This window comes from Erythrolamprus reginae, chromosome Z (assembly GCF_031021105.1).
Source record: "Erythrolamprus reginae isolate rEryReg1 chromosome Z, rEryReg1.hap1, whole genome shotgun sequence".
In the NCBI taxonomy this organism is placed as follows: Eukaryota; Metazoa; Chordata; class Lepidosauria; order Squamata; family Dipsadidae; genus Erythrolamprus; species Erythrolamprus reginae.
Window position 1 is genome coordinate 47,288,604 of NC_091963.1, and position 24,694 is coordinate 47,313,297.

At 38.0% G+C, this 24,694-nt stretch overlaps 1 protein-coding gene across 7 annotated transcripts in view; it reads left to right on the top strand.

Moving 5' to 3' along the window:
• CREB5 (cAMP responsive element binding protein 5) overlaps nucleotides 1–24,694 on the top strand; it is a 311,336-nt gene that overhangs the window by 182,619 nt on the left and 104,023 nt on the right. Inside the window, exon 1 of one of the 7 annotated variants that reach the window (XM_070729322.1) lies at nucleotides 7,653–7,788. The exons of 5 other annotated variants lie outside the window; for them this stretch is intronic. Coding sequence is in view for 1 of the 2 variants with exons in the window: in XM_070729321.1 (XP_070585422.1) it covers nucleotides 8,455–8,501 (47 nt within the window). In the remaining variant the exon portion in view is untranslated. Of the gene's footprint in view, nucleotides 1–7,652; nucleotides 7,789–8,267; nucleotides 8,502–24,694 lie in introns of those variants that run through there. One more of the 7 variants, XM_070729321.1, reaches the window with a different exon arrangement.

Here is a 24,694-nt window from a genome sequence, read left to right on the forward strand (position 1 = left end):
AAAGCAATTTGCAGAAAAGTCCTTAAGAAACCATCTGCATGGTTATTTTAAATTAAAAAAGGGAAAAGATTCCACTCTAAAAAAAGTTTTTGTTTTTTTAAAGATAGGTTTATTAAGTCTTTGTACATGTGATAGTAATTTAAGCTTATTTAACCCTGCCTTTTTCTGGCCTTCACGTTTCCATAAAGAGTAGAAGGATTTGGGGTTGAAAAGAAAAAAAAATGTCTGGAGGAAAGGAAAACTTTCTTTAATGGACAATAATTATTTTGGAATTATTTAGTCCATGTAAATTGTTGAGAAATGTGTGTGTTTCTATGTGTTAAATAAAAACTGTACATACAGTTTAAAGATTTTTTTTTAAAGAACACTTTATTTCCTAAAACCCTAAGATTATTTTCACTGTTCTAATCAATGAAATTGACACCAAGTAAAAACCAAAAGTCACTTTGTGATTTTGAAACTGTATCTTACTCAGCACTGGACTACTTGGAAGTGTTGGGCACATGACCTTAATCTTACAAGAATATTTACTTGTATATAACTCCCACTTATTTCTAAACATTTTACTTTATTGAGAGTTTTATATTCACAAGCGTTTTAATTTACAGGTGTGTAAAAGTGTTTTTAGAGGCAAAGATTGAGGCAAAATGATGTATTCATGTTACTAGGGTTATAAATATTTCAGTTGTTACTCATGAGTTAGTTGAGTATCAGCATCAGCTGATCCTGCCAAATAGTCCTAGAGTGATGTGATTTCAAAACATAGATATTTTGGTTGCGTACGCAGACACTCAGTTTTCAGCCAGAGTTCTGTAACTGTAACTGTGCTTACATCAGACAGCTGTGCAGTCTGCCCACCCTTTCCCTGAGGAAGAGAAAAGCTGAAGGGAGGAGCAGTAAACATTCCTTAGCTAGTCGACTGTGTGGCTGTGGGCATTGCGCTGAGATAGATACTTTTAGAATTAAATATCCCTTTCGTCCCATCCCACAACTCCTTTCACATCTGGATATTAAACAATATGAAGATAATAAACATATGAAGATTTCCATTGTCTGAAGGAAATAATAGAATGAACAAAATGCATGAAAAGATGCATATTTGGTATTATATTTCAGGGGAAATTCTTCTGGACTACAGGAAATTATTAATCATTGACAGATCACAGGAAGGAAAATGGGGAAATGGTACTTCCTGTAACACAGGAGGAAAGATTATCAGTCTTAGAAAATACCTGAGCTGGAAATAACCTTTTCATGCTCTCACATTGGGGTCAATTTCATTTTAGCACTTTTAATTAAGCATTTAACTTAGTACTGAAGAACACTTCCTGGTTTACTGATGGCCACTATATTTTGAATTAAACTAGTTTGCTACTATACTCCTGAAGGACCTAGTATGATTGAACTGAAAGTATCTGTATTACCTTAGGGTTTTTAAAAAATATATCACAAACTTTTTATTAAATTTTTATTAATTTTGGGAAACATATTAATTCCAATACAAGTTGAAACACACTAATTTTGATATTTGTCTGAGTGAGCAACATTCCATTTAAAAGCCCTTTGATTCTGAAAGAGTTCTGTAATATAAGACAATATTTCTAACTACTAGTTAGTACAAGCCCAGTCGCACATATTTTGCACTGAGGCATCCAACTTAGAAAACTTAGGGACCTAGACATGCTTTGTTCAATATCTATGATTGGCACTAGACCAAAAAAACCCAAACAAACCCATCAATGAGGTATAATATATGTAGTCCTCAAATTACAATTACAAGTGAACCCCATTTTTTTTTAAAAAAAAAATCAGGTTATTTACATTTTTTAAAAAAGAAAATACAATATTAAAAAACCAAAGAAAGAAAAAAGAAAGAAAGAAAGCACAAACAAAACAAAAGGCAAAAACATTGAACTAGGGTTCAATGGGTTCTAGCATTCTCTTACAGCAATTCATCTTGACAATTTATATTAATACAATTTGTGTAACTTACATATTTCTCTACATTTTTCCAGTGGTATCTTTTCTTTACAACTCAATTACAAAAGTTATTGTCTCATATTATATACAAAATTCCTTTCCCCCTAGGCCTATACAAATGAGATATTCCTTTCCTCCTAGGCCTATACAATTTATGCATGGTATGTTTGTGTGTATGTTTGGTTTTTAATAAGGGTTTTTAAATTATTTTAAATATTAGATTTGTTCATATGCTGTTTTATTATTGTTGTTAGTCGCCCCAAGTCTACAGAGAGGGGCGGCATACAAATGTAATGAATAAATAAATAAATAAAATGCCATTTCCATTAATAAGTTGAGTACCGGTACTTACAATTCTGTTTTTTAAATTTATTTGTTATTTTTTTCTCCTTTCCAACCAATTGTAAAACAAGTTCCAGATTTCATAATATTCTGAGTACTACTTATCTTTTAATTTTATTGTCATCATACCCAGTTCAGCACAATCCATAATCTTAATTATTATACTTTCATTTGGGATATCTTTTTGTTTCCAATATTGCTTCATACTGATCCTTGCTGTGGTTAAAATGTGCAGTGTAATATAGTGATATTTTTCTCCATTCTTTGATCAATTATTACCAGTAGAAATACTTCAAGTTTTATAATAATTTCCTGTTACATAATTTCCATTAGCCAATCATGAATTTTGCACCAATTTTTTTAAATAAGTGGACAGTGGTATGGTAGTACAGTGATCCCTCGATTAGCATGGTCTCGATTAGTGCGAAACGCTACAACACGGTTTTTCAAAAAATATTAATTAAAAAATACTCCATGGTTTTTTTGCTATACCACCCGATGACGTCATACGTTTTCCCACCCGATGACGTCATACGTCATCACCAAGAGTCACTTCTCTGTCTCTTTCTCTTTCTTTCCTGTCATTCTCTGCTTCAATCATTTTCTTACTTCTCTTTTTTTCTCCACTTTTTTCTATCATTTCTCTCTCTTTTCTCTCCCTGTTGCCGGCGTGGTATATGAGAGAGAAAGAGAGAGGCAGAGGTCGGGCGCATTACCGGGAGGTGGAGGCGGTGTGGGGACGCTGGGTGCCGGGGACACCGAGGAGGGGGTGGACGTGGCCTCTCAGCTGCAGAGCCGAACAAGGGCGGAGGCAATGGCGGAGTCCGGCGCTGGGACCATGCGGGGCCGCTCATCCAGGGGGGCGTGGACTGGCAAGTCGCCCTCCTTTCTCTCTCTTTCTCTCTCTTATACCACACCGGTAACAGGGAGAGAAAGAGAGAGAGCGGAGGGCACCTTGCTGGTCCACGCCCCCCTAGATGAGCGGCTCCGCATGGCCCCAGCGCTGCCCAGGCAAAGGGGAAACCCCAAGATCGCTTGCCGCTTGCCGCTTGCCGTATTGCAGCGAAGGAGGCGAAGCAAGGCTCCAAGCTGCAATACGGCAAGCGGCAAGCAGCAAGCGATCTTGGGGTTTCCCCTTTGCCTGGGCGGCGGGAAGACCAAGGGAAGGTTCCTTCAGCCGCCCAACACCTGATCCGCTCCGCAGGTCTTCCCCGCCGCCCACACGCAAACTCCACCATCTGCGCATGTGCGGCCATGAAAAAATGGTGCGCATGCGCAGATGGTGTTTTTTACTTCCGCACCACTATAACACGGAAATCGATTAGCGCGGGAGGTCTTGGAACGTAACCCCCGCGCTAATCGAGGGATCACTGTATGACACAGTTTTATATTGACATGTCCAACAATTTGTCATATCCAGTTTGTCATAAGATTTGGATATATTTTGGCCAGTTTCACGGGAGGAAGGTGCCACTTATAGTACATTTTGTACAAATTCTCTTTATAAGATGCTGATTTAGTCATTTTATAATTTCTATTCCAAATTATATCCCATTGTTCTAAGTTGATGGTATATCTGAAATTTTTGGCCCAACTAATCATGTTTCCTTTAACTATTTCCCCTTCCTTCTTTCCTTCCTTCCTTCCTTCCTTCCTTCCTTCCTTTGATTTACATGGTACTCTTCTCTGAAGACTCAGGGCAGCTTACAACATATGAAAGGAACACTACAAATGGTACTAAAGCACAATTAGAAAATTAATTTAAACTCATAATGAACACCCATATCATAAAAAAACCATCCAACCATAACAAATTCATATCACATTCATGCTAGTGGTCAATGCAGAGTGTTGAAGCTTAACGGGCCCAGGCCTGCTGACAAAGGTGAGTTTTTAGAACTTTCCAGAAGACCAGGAGATTCGTACTGGGGGCAGTACGAATTGCTGAGGGGAGTTGGTTCTACAGGGTCAGAGCTGTCACAGAGAAGGCCCTTTCCGTAGGACCCGTTAGACTGCATTAACTGGCTGACGGGACTCTGTTGGCTCTCTGCTATGCTAAGATCAGGAAACAACTAATGCAAGCTGCTTTTGGTTATCTTTGTTCAAACCTGGCTTCCAACTGAAGGATAGAACCCAGGTTATTAATTTCTCTCTGACGTCCTAGGAGAGAAGTGGAATAACTAACAAATATACACATTTTGATATAGGGCATGGCAAAAGGGGGGGGGGGCATGATACAAAGTTGTTCCCAAAGTTACATCTTAGAAATACAAATAATACTTCGCAAAAATCTAACTGAAAAAATATGAAAGAAATGGGAGTATATTTTCAGTATTATTCAATTCTAGGGAGCATTCCTAGTTACACCTGGAGCTTGTAGCAGATTAAAACTAAGTTAAATCATATAAAAATGAAAGATATTCCCCAAAAGGAATCACATTTCTGAGCTTAAGCTGAAAAAGTGGCTCATCTTTCTCAACTTTTTAACATTTTTCTATTATGGCTAACATGGAGAAACTAAGAGGAAAATCTACCTAGGGATAGATGCAACTTATTTAAATCAGTTCCTGTGCACCCAAATCTGTATTTCATAATATAGGTGTGTCTTTAATTGCAATGGCATGCTGTACAACAATTACAGTTTTATATCTTCTAGAAAAAAACAGAAAACAGTCAAATTTTAGCATTTAAAATAACATAGAAAGACCTATTACCAGAAAAATTAACCCAGGTCTGTGACTGAAGGTCTGACTTTTTGTATTAATGTAAAAACATTGCAGAAATGTTTTTATATTAGTAACTATATCCCTATAGTTGCATGCCTTGTGAATTAAAGCTTCCCATTTTAAAGGGTTTTTCTTTGATTCTGTATAGATAGATGACAGGTATCTATGTATGTATCTAAGTAGATAAGTAGGTAGGTAGAATATCTAGGTAGATAGAATATCTACCTACCTTATGACAATTCATAGAAACATGTTTTCCAAATTTCAGTTTTAAAAAACCCTGTATTTATTTATATATTTCAAACCAAAGTTTCTTAATATTTTCTCTAAATATTCAGTGCTGGTGTCAAATCTTCATAAGTTACAAAATTAATGGAAAATATATAACTGAAGGGATGTTCTTACAATTATTACAAGTCTTTTTTGTTATTTATAAATTAATATGCTTCCCTTAAAAAGAATTACAAGCTTGCTGGCAAAACAAAAAACATTTTTAAATTGTGGAAATAGGCTGCAATGCCTGGAAATAAAAGAAAGCTTTAGAATGATTAAAGATATTTTTATTAAGTTACAGAAGATGAAAAATCAATAACTAGTCACTGGGACAAAAATGACTTATGTAGGCCAGTGACACAGTGAAGCAAACTTTATAACAGCTACATATGATATTGTCAAGTTACTGGCTATAGTGGCGCCAGTAATAATTATAGCTGATCACCTCTTATGCACAATGTTTTCACTTGATGAATCTGTCATATTCCAATATAATACATTATTGACACCAATCCAGTTTAGTAGATAGATCCAAAATAACAGGATCTTTAATTCTTTGTACCTATAGTTCATTATCTATGAAAATAATTAAAACTCATAACTGGAATTTAGCCATTTGAGATCATCAAAATTACAACAAAGACATACTGTTGATCAAAAAGAAAAAAAACCTGATTTATTTTATGGAATACGTTTTCAGTGATGTATTTCTGAAAACTACCATTTGCACAATTATAGCCCTTTATAAAATGTATTTATTTCCCAGCTTTATTATTTTTACAAATAACACAAAGCTGCAACATATCCAATATATGTTTCTTCTGTTTTCTTCACAACAACTCTTTGAGGCAGATTGGGCTGAGAGAGCGCAACTAACCCAAAATCACCCAGCTAACTTTCGTGCTGGATAAAGGCAGGGCTTGAATTCACAATCTCTTGCTTTTTAGGATGATGATTTAACCATTAGACAGAACTGTATGCTACGTGAAGGGCTACCAAAATTTTTACTACCACACTGTGGGCGTGGCTTATGCAGGATGCCCTGCATTTTCTTTCAACATCTTTCAGTGCAAATTGGGTGCTCTGGGGTGGAACTCCATTTTTGCTATCCCACTGCGTTCTGGGCAGTGGCCTGCCCCGGCTAAGTTCTTCCTTAGATTTTTCTCATGTAATCTGTTATAATTCCTTTGCAAGGGTTTAATTCCGATAAGTGTAATATTATTATTATATCCATTTTACTCTTTCTTCCCCACTTGAATTTTCTTAATTGTCTTCACATTAATATTGTAAAATAATGAACTAAAATTCTGGTCTTTCTGTCCAAACCTCCTTTTATTAAATATCATTGGATATATTCACATGCTGTACACATCAATTAATGGGGACTGGGTTATTTTTTAATGGTTTCATACATCCAGAAGAAAAAATTCTTAATTGTTGCAGATAATTACATAAGTAGCTGACCTAGCAATTATCCAGCATACATATTTGGGAACAGGGTGCATTTTTTAATGGCCAAGAGCTACATTTGGATTAAGTATTTTATATGATACTCCACAAATGCAGACAAAGCCTGGACAAATAATGTAATTTATCTTTAATTCAAGGTAGCAATTTAGGGCAACCTGTGAAGGCTCTTGAACCAACAATGAAGGCTTTTGGGGAAAGGATGCAATACATGAGATTTAAAATCCTGGAAATTTAACAATCAGGAATAATTTCTCCCTCATATGAAAGCCAAATAAAAGCAAATGGATTACTGTCAAAATGTCCACCCAGTCCATTTGTTTTTCTCAAGTGAAATGGAATAGGAGAGGCTAGGAAAGCAGTGATTACAATGGGTAGATGCAAGCAAAGGAAAGCAGAAATACACCTTTGCTTACAAAGCCACTTTTGAGTGCAATGTGCAGCGTCAATAATATTGTCAGACAATTATGAAAAAGGATTTGAGGAAACATCTGCTTTTTTGGCAACTGTGATGCTGCTGGATAATTTTAGATTGTCTTATTGGATGGAAATCACATCTTATAGAGCAATAGAATTTGATAATAAAGATTTTTTTTTTTAAAAAAATAGTATTTACAATAGGAAGAAAACGAACTTTTTAAGCTATATTCCTGGGTTGCCCTTCCATAATTAAAAAAGAAAATAAAAAAATGTTATGGCCAATTCTGCTACAGAATTGGCCATGTTTGCCCAGATAACACTAAAATCATACCAGAGAAGAAAGGTATCTTCCCTCTTCTCTCATTTCTTGGGCCATGTATTTTGCCTTGAGGGCCAGCTGCAACAATCAGTAATCAGTGGATAGTGGGGACGTGAGGAGAGTGGGACACATCGTGAGTAAAGATGCTAGTCAGACGCAGCCCTTTTATAAGAGAGTTTTATCTTGTAAGCTCTCTTTCTTCTCCAGAAAGCCTCTCCATTACTTAAAGAACTGGAAAACTCCGTTTGCTTTCAAGGCAAGGTAGAGTACTCTAAAAAGACTTGTCCCGTTCGTTTCTCCATCAAGCCCAACATATTTCACATAGTTCTGCCCTCGTGTTCCTGCTTGTTTCGCTCCCTCTTCCTTTCTCAACCTCTCACTCCGCGCGCCCTTTCCTCTGCCGAGGTCCGAACGTGCGCGAGAGACGCATCGCTCTAGACGCGCGCTTCTGAAAGAGCGGTGCACCTTTCCACGGGGAAAAAAGTTATATTTGTGATATCCCCCATGCTGGGGATTCGCTTCTGATCTCCTACATGCAGCTGCTAGGGCCGTTCTGAGGCGGCACTGTTTCTTTTTCTGTTTACTCGTATCCAATGGCAATTGCACCATCGAAGTCTCTGTGTCTGGAACTTTGCCTGGGGCTGTTTTGGTTACATTGAAGATTTTTTTTGTGTGTGTGTGTGTTTTTGGGGGGAGGTTGGGGGTTGGTTTTTTTGTTTGTTTGTTTGTTTCGGCTGCGCCAGATTTAAATGGTGACTTCACTAACACCGAGCTAAAAAGGAGGAGGGAAGCAAGCGTACGGAGCAGAGTGAGCGGGCCAGAACCATTACATCATCATTTGGACTGGAATCAAATGGGAAGGATATGACTCATTCGGGCTAGTTAAGCTTTGGCTCAGGTTCTACGTACACTCACTCCAGGGCTTTCATGTTCTGCACCTCAGCAGGGAATTCAGACCCAGTGATGTCCATGAGGTTTGTTTTTAATTTTCCTCTTCTCCTTGCTGTCTACGACTTATCCTGCTACTATCACTTCTGTTTCCTATGCCTCCAATGCAATACGTTTCCTCTTTGAAGAGGACATCTCGCCTTTCCTCTCGCTCCTTTTCTGCTCTTCGAATTGTTTGGGATTATGCTAAACACGCACAGCCACGACCGGACGAGGCTCTGGCCACGACCGGACGAGAGTCAGTAAACTTTGCGACAGAAGTTTTTGTGCCGTTCCCTCCTTCGTCCCTAATCGGAGGAGACAGGGAGAGAGTTAAACTGCAGGGACCAATCATTGGGATGGTGATGTAATGGTGGAGCTGCAGGGTAGTTAAGTAATGTGAGATGTAGGGGGTCAGAGTTGCAAAGCATTTACCTGCTCTCAAGGGGGTTTAAGTTTATTATCAGTTGCAGCGACTGCAACTGGCTTCAGACAGCAGCCTCTAATTATTTACAGGCTCTCCTTTTTAATCTTTTATTATTCGATGTAAAACTATCATGAAGTGTTTTTCTTTTCTCTCCATATCCTTTTTATTTTTTAAAAAAAAATCCTAACCTGATATTATCACAGCTGCAAATTATTTTCTGCTAGTTTTTACACACACTCACTCACTCTTTCAGAAAAGTAAGGGGAGGCTGTTCTTGAAATGCCATTGGTCACTTTGAGATCAGTTAACTGCTGTCTAGTAGAGTAAAAGGTTTCACAATCTCTGAGAGATAAATCATTTAGGAATGTGATTTGTGTAGCATATTCCAACGGTGCCACTCAGGGTTTTAAGCCAACACTTGGCTGGCCAGACTAGTACTGCAAAGTCCTGCAAGTTTGAAACCATTTATTTGTGTCAATGGGACAATTTAGATTACTGTGATTTCAAGTCTGTGAATCCTTTACCTGTTTCCTTTGCCTGAAGAATAAAATGAAAAAAGTAAATAAAACAAAAACAAAATCTTGTTTAAAAATCTTTATTTGTTCAAATAAAATACTTAAGCATTTAATTCTTAGAGTTAGGTAGGAATATATAATGTACTAAACAGTCATTTAATAAGGCTTCTAACACAAATTATATTCATTGGTTAGATTTCTTTTTGAAATTGTAATATAATGAAGTTATTCTTTTTCCTATGTTTGGGTCTGTAACAAAAACCATGAAAATGATTAGACATGATTAAGATGTTCCTTGAGTCTAGATGTGACCCAGTAGTCAATCTATACAGTTCAACCACTTGAATTGATCCTCCATGGGGCTACTAGATTCATATGTAGAATTGAGCCCCTATGTGGCTCACTGGAGTCATTTGTGCTGAATCAGCATCTCTAATACTGAGAAACAATACTTCCTTGGAAGTACTTTAAGCCAAATGGTTAACAACAAATAATATCAACTTTGGTAGCAATATTTTATAAATGAAATGTATATAGGCTAGAAACTATGCATATGATTAATACACTTTTAGAATGCTAATAATATCCACTTGTATATCATATTTCATGACAGACTAAATAAGTAGATTTCGGTTCACAATCAGCTTTTTTTCCTTCCTCATATTCTAATCCAGACTTCCTAGAACAAATGGCAGAGATGGCAGCTGGGCTTGCCACCAGCTACCCTTGTTACTGCTTCTTCATTTATCTTTGCTTCTTTGACCCCTATGACAATCATTAAGTGTTGTATCTCATGATTCTTGACAAATGTATCTTTTTCTTTTATGTACACTGAGAGCATATGCACCAAAGACAAATTCCTTGTGTGTGCAATCACACTTGGTCAATAAAGAATTCTAATTCTATTTTCCAACCCTTCAATATGGGGGCAGGGCAAGTGTTGCAGGTAAGGAAATGCTAAGATGAAACACCCAGCACAAATTTTAAAATGATCACAACTTCAATTGCATCATATAGATCACAATCTTTTTTAAAAACCACATTATGAAAACTCTCCTAATTCAGTAATAAGGAAAAGAATGCATTACCCTTTCTCAGAGACAGTAGGATCATGGGGAATATTTGAATGAAGAGAAGCAGCAGTAGTGCTAAAGAGAAGGATAAGAGTGCATTCAAATAATACTTGTACCCAACAATGGAACAAGCTTGGTTGATTAATATCTAAACATAATTTATTGGATAAGTAACTGAAGTCACAACAATATGCTGTGTTATAAACTGTGATTTACAGATGACAGCGGCTAGATTTGTGCAGCATGCTATGTCAGTCATCTTACATCCTAGTGCGATTTATTAATTCAGTCATTATTGACTGTATTACCATTTCATTCTGTGTGACAATCTTCTATAATCCTGCTTCAAACACCAACTAGAATTAGTAAAGGTGATCCTTCTCTCCTATATGGCTATGGCTTTCACTTTTAGAGCTGACTGTAGTTGAGTGTCCATTATGTCTTGTATCATAAGTAGAATTAATTCCACCAAATTTGCAACTTAATATTGATTGAGAGCACCCATAGTTAGTACTACAAATTCTGAAAGGCAAAGTTAAACGTGCTCATATGTCAAGAATGTGCAAGCAAAGAATGTGCTTGATTGCTGATGCAAATTGCAATGGGCCCAAACAAACAAAATGAAGTTCAATGCAGAGAAAAGTAGGACCCTACACCTAGGTAAGAAAAAACCAAAACACACATACAAACTGGGCAAAAACACCTTCAATAGCAGTGAATTTGAGAGAGATCTTAAAGTCTTAGTGGACAACAAACTAAACATGAGCCAACAATGTGCAGCGACAGCTAAAAAAGCTAATACAATCTTAAGCTGCATAAACAGAGGAATACACTCCAGGACAAGGGAGGTGCTAATACCACTCTATAATGCCCTAGTTAGATCACACCTAGAGTCAGAGGACTACCAAAATTTTTACTATTTTTTTTACTGGGTGTGGCTTATGCAGGACGCACTGCATTTTCTTTCAACATTTTTCAGTGCTACCCCACTACGTTGTCGCCCCTGGTCTAGGCAATAGTCCACCCTTGCCTAAAGTACTGCATTCAGTTTTGGTCACCACACTACAAAAGAGACATTGACATTCTAGAAAAACTGCAGAAGAGAGCAACCAGAATGATAAAGGAAGAAACCTAAACATATGAGGAAAGGTTGCAGAATTGGGCATGGATAGTCTAGCAAAGAGGAGGTCTAGGGGAGACATGATAGCAGTCTACAAGGCTGCCACAGGGAGGAGGGGAACTCATTATTTTCCAAAGCACCAGAGAGCCAGACAAGGAGCAATGGTTGGAAGCTATCCAAGGAGAGATTCAACCTGGAGATAAGGAGCAACTTTCTGACCGTGAAAGCGATCAACCAGTGGAATGGCTTGCCCACAGAGGTGGTGAATGCTACAACACTAGTGACCTTCAAGAAAAGACTGGACTGCTATTGGACTAGCATGATGTAGGGTCTCCTGCACCAGCAAGAGGTCTGACTAGGTCAGTGTTTCCCAACCTTGGCAACTTGAAGATATTTGGACTTCAACTCCCAGAATTCCCCAGCCAGCGAATGCTGGCTGGGGAATTCTGGGAGTTGAAGTCCAGATATCTTCAAGTTGCCAAGGTTGGGAAACACTGGACTAGGTGATCTGCAAAGTCCCTTCCAACTCTAATAATAAATAATAAATAAAACAAATTAACTGTCGCATCAATGAAACTTGAACTGTGCTGATCTGTTTAGTTACTGACTGATTAGTTACTTTCTGAACAGAGGATAAAACATATCACCAATGGTTGCAAGAACTGGGCATGGATAGTTTAATGAAAAGAAGGACCAGGGGAGACATGATAGTGGTGTTCCAGTATCTCAGGGGTTGCCACAAAGAAAAAGGAGTCAAGCTATTGTCCAAAGTGCCTGAGGGTAGAAAAAGAAGCAATGGGTGATAGCTGAACAAGGAAAGAAGCATCTTAAAACTAAGGAGAACTTTCCTGACAGTTAAAACAATTAATTAATCGAACAGCTTGCCTCCGGAAGTTGTGAATGCTCCAACACTGGACATTTTAAAGAAGATGTTAGATAACCATTTGTCTGAAGTAGTGTAGAGTTTCCTGCCTAAGCAGGAGGATGGACTAGAAGACCTCCAAGGTCCCTTCCAACTCTGTTGTTATTGTTATTGTTATTGAATTGTAAGATAAAATACAAAATACAAATGAAAATAGGAAAGCAATGAGGAAGAAGGGAGGGGAAAAAAGTGAAAGAAGAATTAATGAAAAGAAAAAGAAGCATTAATTAGGCATTAACATCAAATTACACAACTTAGCCATTTCAATAAAGATCTATTAGTCTGATCATTAAAACTCAAAATCAAAGTTTCATTCTTTTCCACTTTAAGCACAAGTTTAAAGTTCAGAAGCAGTATCCACATGAAAACAAAAGCATTTATATTCTTTAATCAAAATGATCAATTTTGTCATTTCAGCCAACTCCATCAGTTTCTGCAACCATTCGTCCATGGTAGGAATTAAAGTGTCCTTCCGTTTTTGTGCTTACAATAGACTTTCTATAGTTAACATACATAATAACAAAGTTCAATTTTTTCCTCCAGGTCTTTTTCCATTAGGCCCAAAAGGAAAATTTATAATTTCATCTTTATCTTCATATTTAAAATTTTCTGTATTAAAATATGAATCATACTCCTTTTTTGCTTTATCACATCATCTGCTTTAATCATTCATAGGTTATTCAACTTGTGCATTTTATTGCTTATAAAAAAAGTTGGAAAAAATATTATACTGAAAACTTGCTCATAAAAGTACTGATATTGCTTATAAAAAAATTATGTATTAGTCTGTACACATAACACCAACTGACCACCAATTGAATATATGTTGATATTTCTGAAATCCAAGAAGCAGTCTGTAAACTATACATGGTAGGCTCTCTATAATCAATCTGTTATGGAATATCATATTGTGATTCCATCTGTAAAACAAATATGAAATAAACATGCATTTATTATGCATATAGCAATCAGAATGGCTTTTATAGCAACATTAATTGTGAGAGATAAATTTATTGTTTGTTTGCTATTCATTTATTTGCTATTTCAATATGAGCTTAATTTGACCTAATTGAATTTTGGGACTTTACATATATCAGTATTGTATTTAGTACAAAAAGATTATAGCATAGGATCTTCCCTTTTTTAAAAAATCGATTTTTATGAAGGATCCTTCGGCCTGAAATCCCATTATCATCAAAGAAAGATGAAAATATACTGCATTGAAGAATAATAATAATAATAATAATGATAATAATACAGATGAAACAATCGATCACATACTCAGCTGCTGCAAAAAGATCGCACAGACTGACTACAAGCATAGACATGATGCTGTGGCACAGATGATCCACTGGAATTTGTGCCAGAACTACCATTTACCAGTGGCAAAGAACTGGAAAATGAGCAAGCAAAACTACTGTGGGACTTCCGACTTCCGACTGACCAAATTCTGAAGCATAACACACCAGACATTGTGATCGTGGAGAAAAAGAAAGTATGGATCATCGACATCGCAATCCCAGGAGACAGCAGAATTGAGGAGAAGCAGCTAGAAATTAGTCAAATATGAAGATCTAAAAATCAAGCTGCAACGACTCTGGCATAAGCCAGTGAAAGTGGTCCCAGTGGTACTTGGCACGCTGGGCGCAGTGCCAAAGGATCTCAGCGGACATTTGAAAACCATTGGAATTGACAAAATCTCCATCTGTCAATTGCAAAAGGGATCGGCAAACATAATTCGCCGCTACATCGCGCAGTCCTAGGTGCTTGGGAAGCGCCCGACTGGTGATGAAATATGAAATCCAGCATAGTGATCTCGTTTGCTGTGTTGTACTGGCATAATAATATTTATTTATTTATTTATTTATTTATTTATTTATTTATTTATTGATTGATTGATTGATTGATTGATTGATTGATTGATTGATTGATTGATTGATTGATTGATTGAATTTGTATGCTGCCCCTCTCCGCAGACTCTAATCCAGGGAATCCATAGTACAATGTTGTTATTTGCTTTTAACTGCTCCATAGCCTTTCATACAATCTGATGAAGTTATTTAAAACAAATATTAAATGTTCCAACAAAATAGCTATAAAGTATATGTGCTATATATGTATTTGTTTTCGTAGATTTTCACGGGTATATGTATGTAGATTGTTCTGAGTTCGGGTTTTGCCCCGTGTAATATTTTGAGTGCCTATGCGACGTTTCGGTGAAATCACATTCACCATCATCAGGCTGAAGTTATAAGCTTTGTGCTGCTGTAAATATAGTTTGTTTGCAACTGCCATTTGTTCCTTATATATAGTGGTGGGGGTGGATGTAGATTGTTCTACATATACATACATACATACTATATACTATACTATATACACATACATACATACTATATACTATTCATTTTGTCAAAAAATTATTGACAATCTCTGATTGGCATTTTTGTAGGGTCACAGTCACAGAATATCGCCAAAACAAATGTTGGGTTTCTTCTTCAGAGGCAGAAGAAACATATGACGTCTACTCTTTAGACTAGTCTACTGAATCCAACCAAGTGGTCCTGTTGAATAGTCTCTGTGAAGCAGATGCCATCTGTTTGGTATAGGAAGCCATCATGGTAGTTACCCAATAGAATAGTCTTGGTGGCTATCCAATAGAATAGTCTTCCTTGAATGTTCTTGACCTGGGCCTTTTGATCTTGAATAGGACTATGAAGATCTGGCTTCGATCATGATGTTAATAAGCCTAGCCTATGTGGGGAGCACATAGTGGCAAGATGTTTTGTCAAATTAGTTATTTTAACTGATTATTAGATATTATGTTTTGCTTGCAATTCAGAGATCCGTGAGTAGGTGAACAGCTATTCAAATTTGTTAAATAAATAAATAGACCAACTTTTGTCCTATTACTTGTTTATTCATTGTTTTCATTTTGTCAAAATTACATATGAATCCACACCAATTATTAGATAATTTTAATGCTACATTACTCAAGATACATTTCTTTATTAGGTTTTGTTGTCTTTAAAGGAAAGTAGGACAAGCAAATCACTTTCTTACCTTTGTAAGAGTACTGAAAATTCACTGGTTAAGGAGACATGTCTTTATACATCTTATACTTGCTGGCTAGCCACTGAACGGAATCTCTTATTTTACCTTTCTTGTGTGTTATCTTTTTTATATTGCTTCTGCAATATTGTTTAACCATTTATTAATTTTATCTACCAGTATAAGTGATCTACCAGAATAAGAATTAAATATTTTTCCAAGAGTCTGTAATTGTTGTATGAATCAAAATGTGATTTCTTGGTAAAAAGGTGCCACAATATTTTTCTTTTGCAACTCTTCAATCCGAAAATGACATAAGATAAGATAAAAAGAATACTTTATTCAATCAGACTAGAGATTTTTGTCCAGCATCCTTTTCCCAGCAAGATGCTTTTAGTAAATCTATAGCTGAATCCGGGGGCAATAATTATCTACTACAGACAATTCTTAGCAACTGCATTGATTGCCTTTAAACTTATTCAGGTTCCTGATCAGCGGCCTCTATAAATCTCTCCAATTCTTATTTAAAGTCAAACAATACAGTACTCATCAAGCCATGTTTTGACAGCACTTCCCATTAATATATAGCATCTAGCTAAGTAGTTTATTGTGTCTGTTCCAACTGTATTACCATCAATTCTCTTATTCAAATTCTAATTTAAAAAAGAGATGAAAAATACTTTCTATGTTGTTGTTCACATGCTTTTCATTTTTTATATTCTTCCTTCATTGTGTCCTTTCCCTATAATAATTGTTTTTTCATAGTTCTTGGAGTTCTATACTCCTATTCTGGGAATGGAACAACTAGAACTGAACATAATACTTGACATGGTTGATTTATTTTCTGTATGTAGTAATATACTTTACATGATAATATAAATATCATCTTAATTTTATTTACTGCTTGTATCTTGGTTAATGATTGGTAGTTTTGACTCTGTCAGGTTACATGTACTGGTAGATGTCTTTTTATCTGAATATTTTCTGCTAGCTAACTAGTATTTATACTACATTAAATATAAACTCTAAATTGGGAGCATTTGTACTGAATAAGTCCTTTAGGACTTGTTCACAGTCTGGTATTATTCATTACCTTGGAAAAACTTGGTGTTCACCCCAACAAAAACACCATATTTCATGAAGAAGTGAAGTAACACTGGTCTTAATAAAAATCCATGGGGAACCCACTGTTTCCTTGCATTGTGGGACCTGTCTGTTTACTGCTGCCCATGGCTTCCTGTTTTTGACCAGTACTAATGCATACAAAGACCTATGTTCTTAATCAATGACTGCTAAATCTATGGGGCTTCCCCAAAGAGACTTCAATCTATTAAACTATACAATTACATTTGCCAGAGCTTATTAAGGTGGCCATGAATCTAACATGTTCTAATAATTCATGTAAAATGATCAGGCTGGGCTTTCTAAACACCTAATTTTTTAAAGTATCAATTAAAATGAATTATTTTATATTTTGGTTCTCAGAAGATATAAAATTGTTGTATGAGATGTTGGCTCCAATCCAGAAAAGTCCACTTGAAGCAGTGAAAAGAATTTATGTTCTATTTCTTAACAAGGATTAGTGCTATCATTTCTAATAAGGTACCTTAGTTTATTAAAAATAAAATATATTTTTTGAGTCAGTTTCTTACAAACAGTCTCAGGATTCAAGTGAATAGATTTAATTCAACAAAGTTGTGGACAGTGTGTTAGAGAGTTTTTTTCTTTAAAAATCAATGCTATCCATTTACAAATAGTACAGTACAGTACAGTGATCCCCCGATTATCGCGAGGGTTCCGTTCCAAGACCCCTCGCGATAATCGATTTTTCGGGATGTAGTGGTGCGGAAGTAAAAACACCATCTGCGCATGCGCGCCCCTTTTTCCGTGGCCGCGCATGCGCAGATGGTGTTTTTACTTCCGCACCTGGGAAGACCCAGCAGCTGAGGAGCCGCCTGCCTGCCCGCTTGTCCGCCGCTTTTCAGCTTGTCCGCCGCTTTTCCGGCCGCCGCTTTTCTTGTCCGCTCGCCGCTTGTCCGCTGCTTGTCCGGTCGCCGCTTGTCCGCCGCTCTGGGAGTTGAAGACCCAGGGAAGGTTCCTTCGGCCGCCCACCAGCTGATCTGCTCGGCAGCGCAGTAGCAGCGAGGAGCCGAAGATGGGGTTTCCCCGTTGCCCACGCAAAGGGGAAACCCCATCTTCGGCTCCTCGCTGCTACTGCGCTGCCGAGCAGATCAGCTGGTGGGCGGCCGAAGGAACCTTCCCTGGGTGCCGCCCGCCGCTCGAGAGCAAGAGGGGGAGAGATAGAGAAAGAGAGAGAAGGAAAGAAAGAGATGAGAGAGGGAGGAAGAGAGTGTGAGAGAGGAAGAAGCAAGATAGAGAAAGAGAGAGAGAAAGAAAGATGAGAAAGGAAGGGAGTGACGTCATCGGGTGGAAAAATCGCGATATAGCGTTTCGCAAAGATCGAGATCGCGAAACTCGGGGGATCACTGTATATCTTTTTTGGGTTAGAGCAATAAAAATACAGAATTCCGGAATAAGCAGCACATGCTATGAATACCCTGCACATTTAATTAATTCATTTTAAACAAGATAAATAAATAAATAAATAAACAAACAAACAAACAAAGAAACAAACAAAGAAACAAACAAACAAATAAATAAATAAATAAACCAGGACAAAAGGAACTTTATTGTACCTCTATCTATATTCATCATGAAAGTATATTATGAGTCTTTTAAAACACTTTCTCAAGAATAAAATGTGCCCCAAGTGAACTTTGAGCCTGCTGAGTCCCATGCCCTGACAGGTATTCTCACTGCAGAGTCCATTTTCATTTTCTGTCATTTCATATACAGTGATCCCTCTATTATCACGAGGGTTCCGTTCCAAGACCCCTCGCGATAATCGATTTTTCGCGATGTAGGGTTGCGGAAGTAAAAACACCATCTGCGCATGCGCGCCTTTTTTTTTCTATGGCCGCGCATGCGTAGATGGTGGAGTTTGCGTTCCCCGCCGCCCATGCAAAGGGGAAACCCCGATTCGGCTCTTCGCTGCTGCTGCGCTACCGAGCAGATCAGCTGCTGGGCGGCCGAAGGAACCTTCCCTGGGTCTTCCCCCTCTTGCTGGCGGGCGGGCGAGCGGCGGGCATCGGCGAGGAGCCGGGGTTTCCCCTTTGTGTGGGCGGCCGGGAAGACCCAGGTTGGGGGTTCGGGGGGGTGCTGGGAAGCCCCCCAGGCTGGCTGCGACCTTTTCAAACAGCCACGCCGCTTCCCAGCTGACTCCCGAAGCCAAACGCGGAAGTGGGGGTTTTTTTAATTAATTTTTTTTAAAATCGCGATATGGCGTTTCGCGAAGATCGAGATCGCAAAACTCGAGGGATCACTGTAGTGTCATAAATGTCCTCTAGTTTATCATATTTTAAAAAATTATAAATATTTAATTTTTTATCTCATGAATTCATTTTTGAATCTGATTTTAAATGTTTTATAGTGTTTTAACCATATTTTCAACACTGTTTTCAGATACAGTATCAGCTATAGCATTCTTTCTGCTTTCAAATTACTGTAATACGCTATACAGTAGTGGGATTAGGCAATGTTGACTCAGGAGTTGCATTTAGTATAAAGGACAAGAGCTGCAGGATTATATACCACTGTGTTATGCACATGGCAGCATTAATCTTTTCATATTTAATGTTTTCATATTTATGTTTGTTTTATTATTTCTCAGACTCTCTGTCTTTCTAGCTATGAATTCACCTAGCGGCACACAGATATACACTGCTGAGGGGGTTTGTAAGATTACTTTGTTTAAGCTAAATTCAAAAAAATTTAAATCTTCATAATACCAAATACTTTGTTACCAATTTTTAGCAGGAGAGAGATAACCTTCACATTCTCCTGACTGCCCACGTTTGATTTGAAAGATGTGTCACCAAAGAAACAGAAGATGGACAGAAAGGAGCAAAATAAAAAGTAACAGATATTTTCCTGATCAGAAACAATGGCATTTCTTCCAATTAATTGGTAACCAAGACAAAGCCAAATGGGCCTCCATTTTCCAGTAAAAATATGGAAGAGTTCAACTGTTGCTCCTCTCTATATTAAATACTAAGTCTACTTGATAGCCTATTTACTAAGTAAATAGGTTATGTACTAAACAAATAGGCTATCAAGTAACTTGACTCAAATTTAATTCATCCAGATTTAGAATGGGAGAAATTTCTGACAGAGTTTGAGGAAAACTCAACTGAGATTCTCTCACTGTTTTTTTTTTCTTGAGCTGTCCATCTTTCTTTATTAATTGTTCCAATCTGATAATTCTCTTCTTCAGTTGCAATGTGCAGAACTCCAAGGAGAACTGTTGGGCAGTTGAGTGGACACTACTCCTTTTTGCTCATCAGACAACACAAAAACCATGAGGTTGCAGGGGGTTGAAAGATTCCTTCATGTCCCATCGTACCTTTTTAAGTTTTAGGAATGGAAGCTATCTTAGTCTTTGTTGAGGGAAGCAGTTACATTTCCTAGTACATAGATGTGGCTTGGCAACAATTTATTTGGTTGATTTATATATCTTTTGTTATTATTTATTGTTTTATTGTGTTTATTGTTATATGTTTAATTGACAATATGTGCCATCCAATTTAGAATCAATTTTTTTTTCCTGAAGCAAGTATAATTTTAAAATTTTCAAATCCATGAGGGTAATATTTTATTCTCTTGGGCTTTCTCAATCACTGTGGGGCTAGGATGACTTTAAGTTGCTTTTAGGATCTATGTAAAAGTTGCTAAGATAAAGAAGCTATGGTCCTTGTTAGCAGTTCTGCAAATACTGTTCTGGTTTTGCGATGGTTCAGACACAATTTTGTGACTAACAACAAAAAATATTGTTTTACAAAACATCTTCGTTCAGTGACATTGATAGAAATTTACTGAATGTCTTTCCTAGTTTCCTAGTCTGATTTTTTAATTATATCATATTAAGTCATTGACATCCACTCATCATCAATGGATTTAATAAGTTCATTATTTATTAAATAATAATTGCAATACTATTTTTAAATAAGTGAAAACATTTTTAGATTTTTTAAAATCAGTATTGCAGTGGGGTTTACCCTAGAAAATCCCCAATATTTATGATTGAGACATTTATAATTTTTTTCTTCATAGAGTAAAACTATGTGATCTATATTCTGGATGAAAAATATTTAGAATCTGTAATAAAATTGTTATACATTATATTTGTATAATGTTGAATATTTAGGGATTCTTGAGCAGTTGTAAAAGGTTAACTTAAAAAAAAACCTACAGCAATACAGTGATCCCCCGGGTATTGCGATCCCGATCATTGCGAAACGGCTATATGGCGATTTTTGAACCTGGAAGTAAAAACACCATCTGCGCATGCGCGCCCTTTTTTCTATGGGCACGCATGCGTAGATGGCGCCGGGCAGATCAGCTGCTGGGCGGCTTCCCTGGGTCTTCCCCCTCTTGCTGGCCGGAGGGCGAGCGGCGGGCATCAGCGAGGAGTTTCCCCACTGCCCACACAAACTCCTCGCTGCCGCTCGCCGCCCTTCGCCCGCCCACGCCGTTCGCTCGGGCCGCTTCCCAGCTGAGTCCTGAAGCGAATTCGCTTCAGGACTCAGCTGGGAAGCGGCCCGAGCGAACGGCTTGTCCGCCGCCTGCCTGCCCGCGCGCTCGCCCGCCCACGCCGTTCGCTCGCGCCGCTTCCCAGCTGAGTCCTGAAGCGAATTCGCTTCAGGACTCAGCTGGGAAGCGGCGCGAGCGAACGGCTTGTCCGCCGCCTGCCTGCCCGCGCCGTTTGCCGCCTGCCTGCCTTGTCCGCCGCCTGCCTGCCTTGTCCGCCGCCTGCTTGCCCACTCAGCTGGGAAGCGGCGCGAGCGAGCGGCGCGAGCAAACGGCTTGTCCGCCGCCTGCCTGCCCGCGCGCCTGCCCGCCCTTCGCCCGCCCACGCCGTTCGCTCGCGCCGCTTCCCAGCTGAGTCCTGAAGCGAATTCGCTTCAGGACTCAGCTGGGAAGCGGCGCGAGCGAACGGCGTGGGCGGGCGAAGGGCAGGCGAGCGGCAGCGAGGAGTTTGCGTGGGCGGTGGGGAAACCCCAGCGCCGCTTCCCAGCTGAGTCCCCTTCCCAGGAACCCCAATGTTCGGCTCCTCGCTAGCGCTGCGGAAGTAAAAACACCATCTGCGCATGCGCAGATGGTGTTTTTACTTCCGCAGCGCTACTTCGCGAAAACCCGATCATTGCTAGGGGTCCTGGAACGGAACCCTCGCAATGATCGGGGGATCACTGTACTCCCAATTGAAGCAACAATTGATTTTTGAATAATAAATATAATCCCAACAGTCTTGATGTGCCGCTATTATATAATCCCAACAGTCTTGATGTGCTGTTATTATATAATATCATGAAATAAACTTAATAATAATCTATTATTATTATTATTATTATCACCATCAGCAGTGATGTAGAATTTAATATATGCTTCTATAATTAGATTTTTGCCTAATATTGCTTTTGAATGTAAGATTTACATGAGTCCAAACACTTTTTGTTTACTTTTTGTATATGCTATAACCAATTCATCTACAGGTCATTTTAAAACTATCTATCAGTAAGATATTAATGTTTGTTGGTATCTTCTTTATAGTATCTTGACATGTCTTTAAAAAATACTGTAATTATGGATTTGATGTAGCATATGTTTAGAGTCCTCAGAGAGGGGCGACATACAAATCTAATAAATAATAATAATAATAATATATGATCATAGCTAATGTCAGAATTTTAATTTAGATTCTCATTTTTCTTGATCTAGAAGGGACCATATCATGTTCCAGGACTTTATAAATCAAACTATTTCAAATATGTTTTAAATTAAAAAAGAAAAAGGAAAGAAATGTTAATTTAATAAAGATGTGAGATTCATTTACAAAGGAAATATTGGTCAGAGACCAAGAGCAAACTAAATATTGTGCCAACAGTTTTGCAGTTCACAGTCTGCATTTTTCTCCCTTGTTTAACCTTTGCAATATGGACCTGTCTTTCTTTAAGGAAGAAACTTGATCAATAGGAGCATATACAAGATCCATTTTTATTTCAACATTTGCGTGTAGCTGAACAATTAAAATGAGCATAAATCAAAATCTGTTTATGCATTTTGTGAAGTATTAACTTTCAAAGAATCTGTATCTGTTTTGTTTTTAACTGGGGTATACTGGTTATATTATTTATTGGCTTAGCAGCTGATTGTAAGTGGATGGATGGATGATGGGTGGGTGGGTGGGTGGGCGGGCGGATGGATGGATGGATGGATGGATAGATAGAGAGATATAGTTTAGGATTAACTACTTATTACTTATAACACTTGCAATTGGTGGTTTTGTGTTTAAAATAATTAGAAATACTAAAAAGAAAAATACTTCATTTTCCTTATCTTCTTCCATTTCTATCTTCTTGTTAGTAATAAAAATCCTGATATTGTTTTTAGGGCTATATCCTCCTTTGTCCAGAGGGTCAAGATGGTGTATTGTTTTTCCTTAACAACTGCTCCATGAGATAAGCTAAATGGAGAATGTGTGAGTGGCTGAAATCATCCTCAGAGTTTTCCAAAGCTAAGGCTCTGTTTCAGTCTGTTATCTTTCCCAGTTCTACTTATTATTATTATTATTATTATTATTATTATTATTATTATTATTTGGATTTGTATGCCGCTCCTCTCCGCAGACTCGGGGAAACTATCATATCAAGTTTTTAGAATTTTTTATTAGCCAAGTATTGGACACACAAGGAATTTGTCTTTGGTGAATATGCTCTCAGTGTACATAAAAGAAAAGATACATTTGTCAAGAATTATGAGGTACGTAGCAGCAAGCAAGGGACATTTTGAAAAGAGATCGGGTGGAGAATGTAGCAGCAAGCAAGGGGCATTTTGGCTTGCTGCTACATTCTGTGCCCGATCTCTCTTCAAAATGCCCCTTGCCTCCTGCTACGTTCTCTGCCTGAGCTCTCTTCAAAATGCCCTTTGCTTGCTGCTTTGTTCTGTGTCCGATTGTTCTTCAAAATGCCCCTCACCCGCTGCTACCTTCGCCGCCCATTCTCTCTCTTCTCCAACGCCTTTGCGCTTTACCATGATGGTAGCAGAAGCGATGGGGGGAATGGAGACCCTGCACGGTAAAGCCTGGCTCCAGTTCCCTTGCGATCCTCAGAGCCTACAAACTTAAAAGCGCTTGTTTTGGCGGCTGCTCGCAGCAGCAGAAACCAAGAGAGAAGCGAGGGTTCGTAAGTTGAAAATGATTCAGGAGAAGAGGCAAAAAAACTGTGAACACCCGGTTCGTATCTCAAAAAGTGCGTAAATAGAGGCGTTCATAAGAAGAGGTACCACTGTATTAGACTTTCATATTTAATGCCAGATTGATGCTGGCTTACCTGCCAATTTAAAACAAAGCTTTTTTATATAGTGAAGAATAGAGAAACAGATATTAGTCCACTTACTGTTATTTAGAAAAAACATTTTCTCTCATGGACAGATACAAACAGCATTCTTGGATGATAAAGGCAGAGGGCATAGAAAAAGTAGCAGTGTGACCTGGACTGGAGAGTATAACTGGGAAATCTGCAAAATGTTCATTGAGTAATTTGAGATGGAACCTTAGCATTGAATCACTATATTATTATTACCTAAAATTTCATAAACAACTATAGTTGTTATTATTATTATTATTATTATTATTATTATTATTATTATTATTATTATATTTGTATGCTGCCCCTCTCCGAAGACTCGGGGCGGCTCACAACAATAATAGAAACCATATAACAGTGAAACAAATCTAATATTAAAAATAAAACATATATAAAACCCCAGCAATTAAAACCATACAACACATACATACCAAACATAAAATATAAAAGCCTGGGGGAGGATGTCTCAGTTCCCCCATGCCTGGCGATATAGGTGGGTCTTGAGTAATTTGCGAAAGACAAGGAGGGTGGGGGCCGTTCTAATCTCTGAGGGGAGTTGATTCCAGAGGGCTGGGACCGCCACAGAGAAGGCTCTTCCCCTGGGGCCCGCCAAACATTGTTTGGTCAACAGGACCTGGAGAAGGCCATTTCTGTG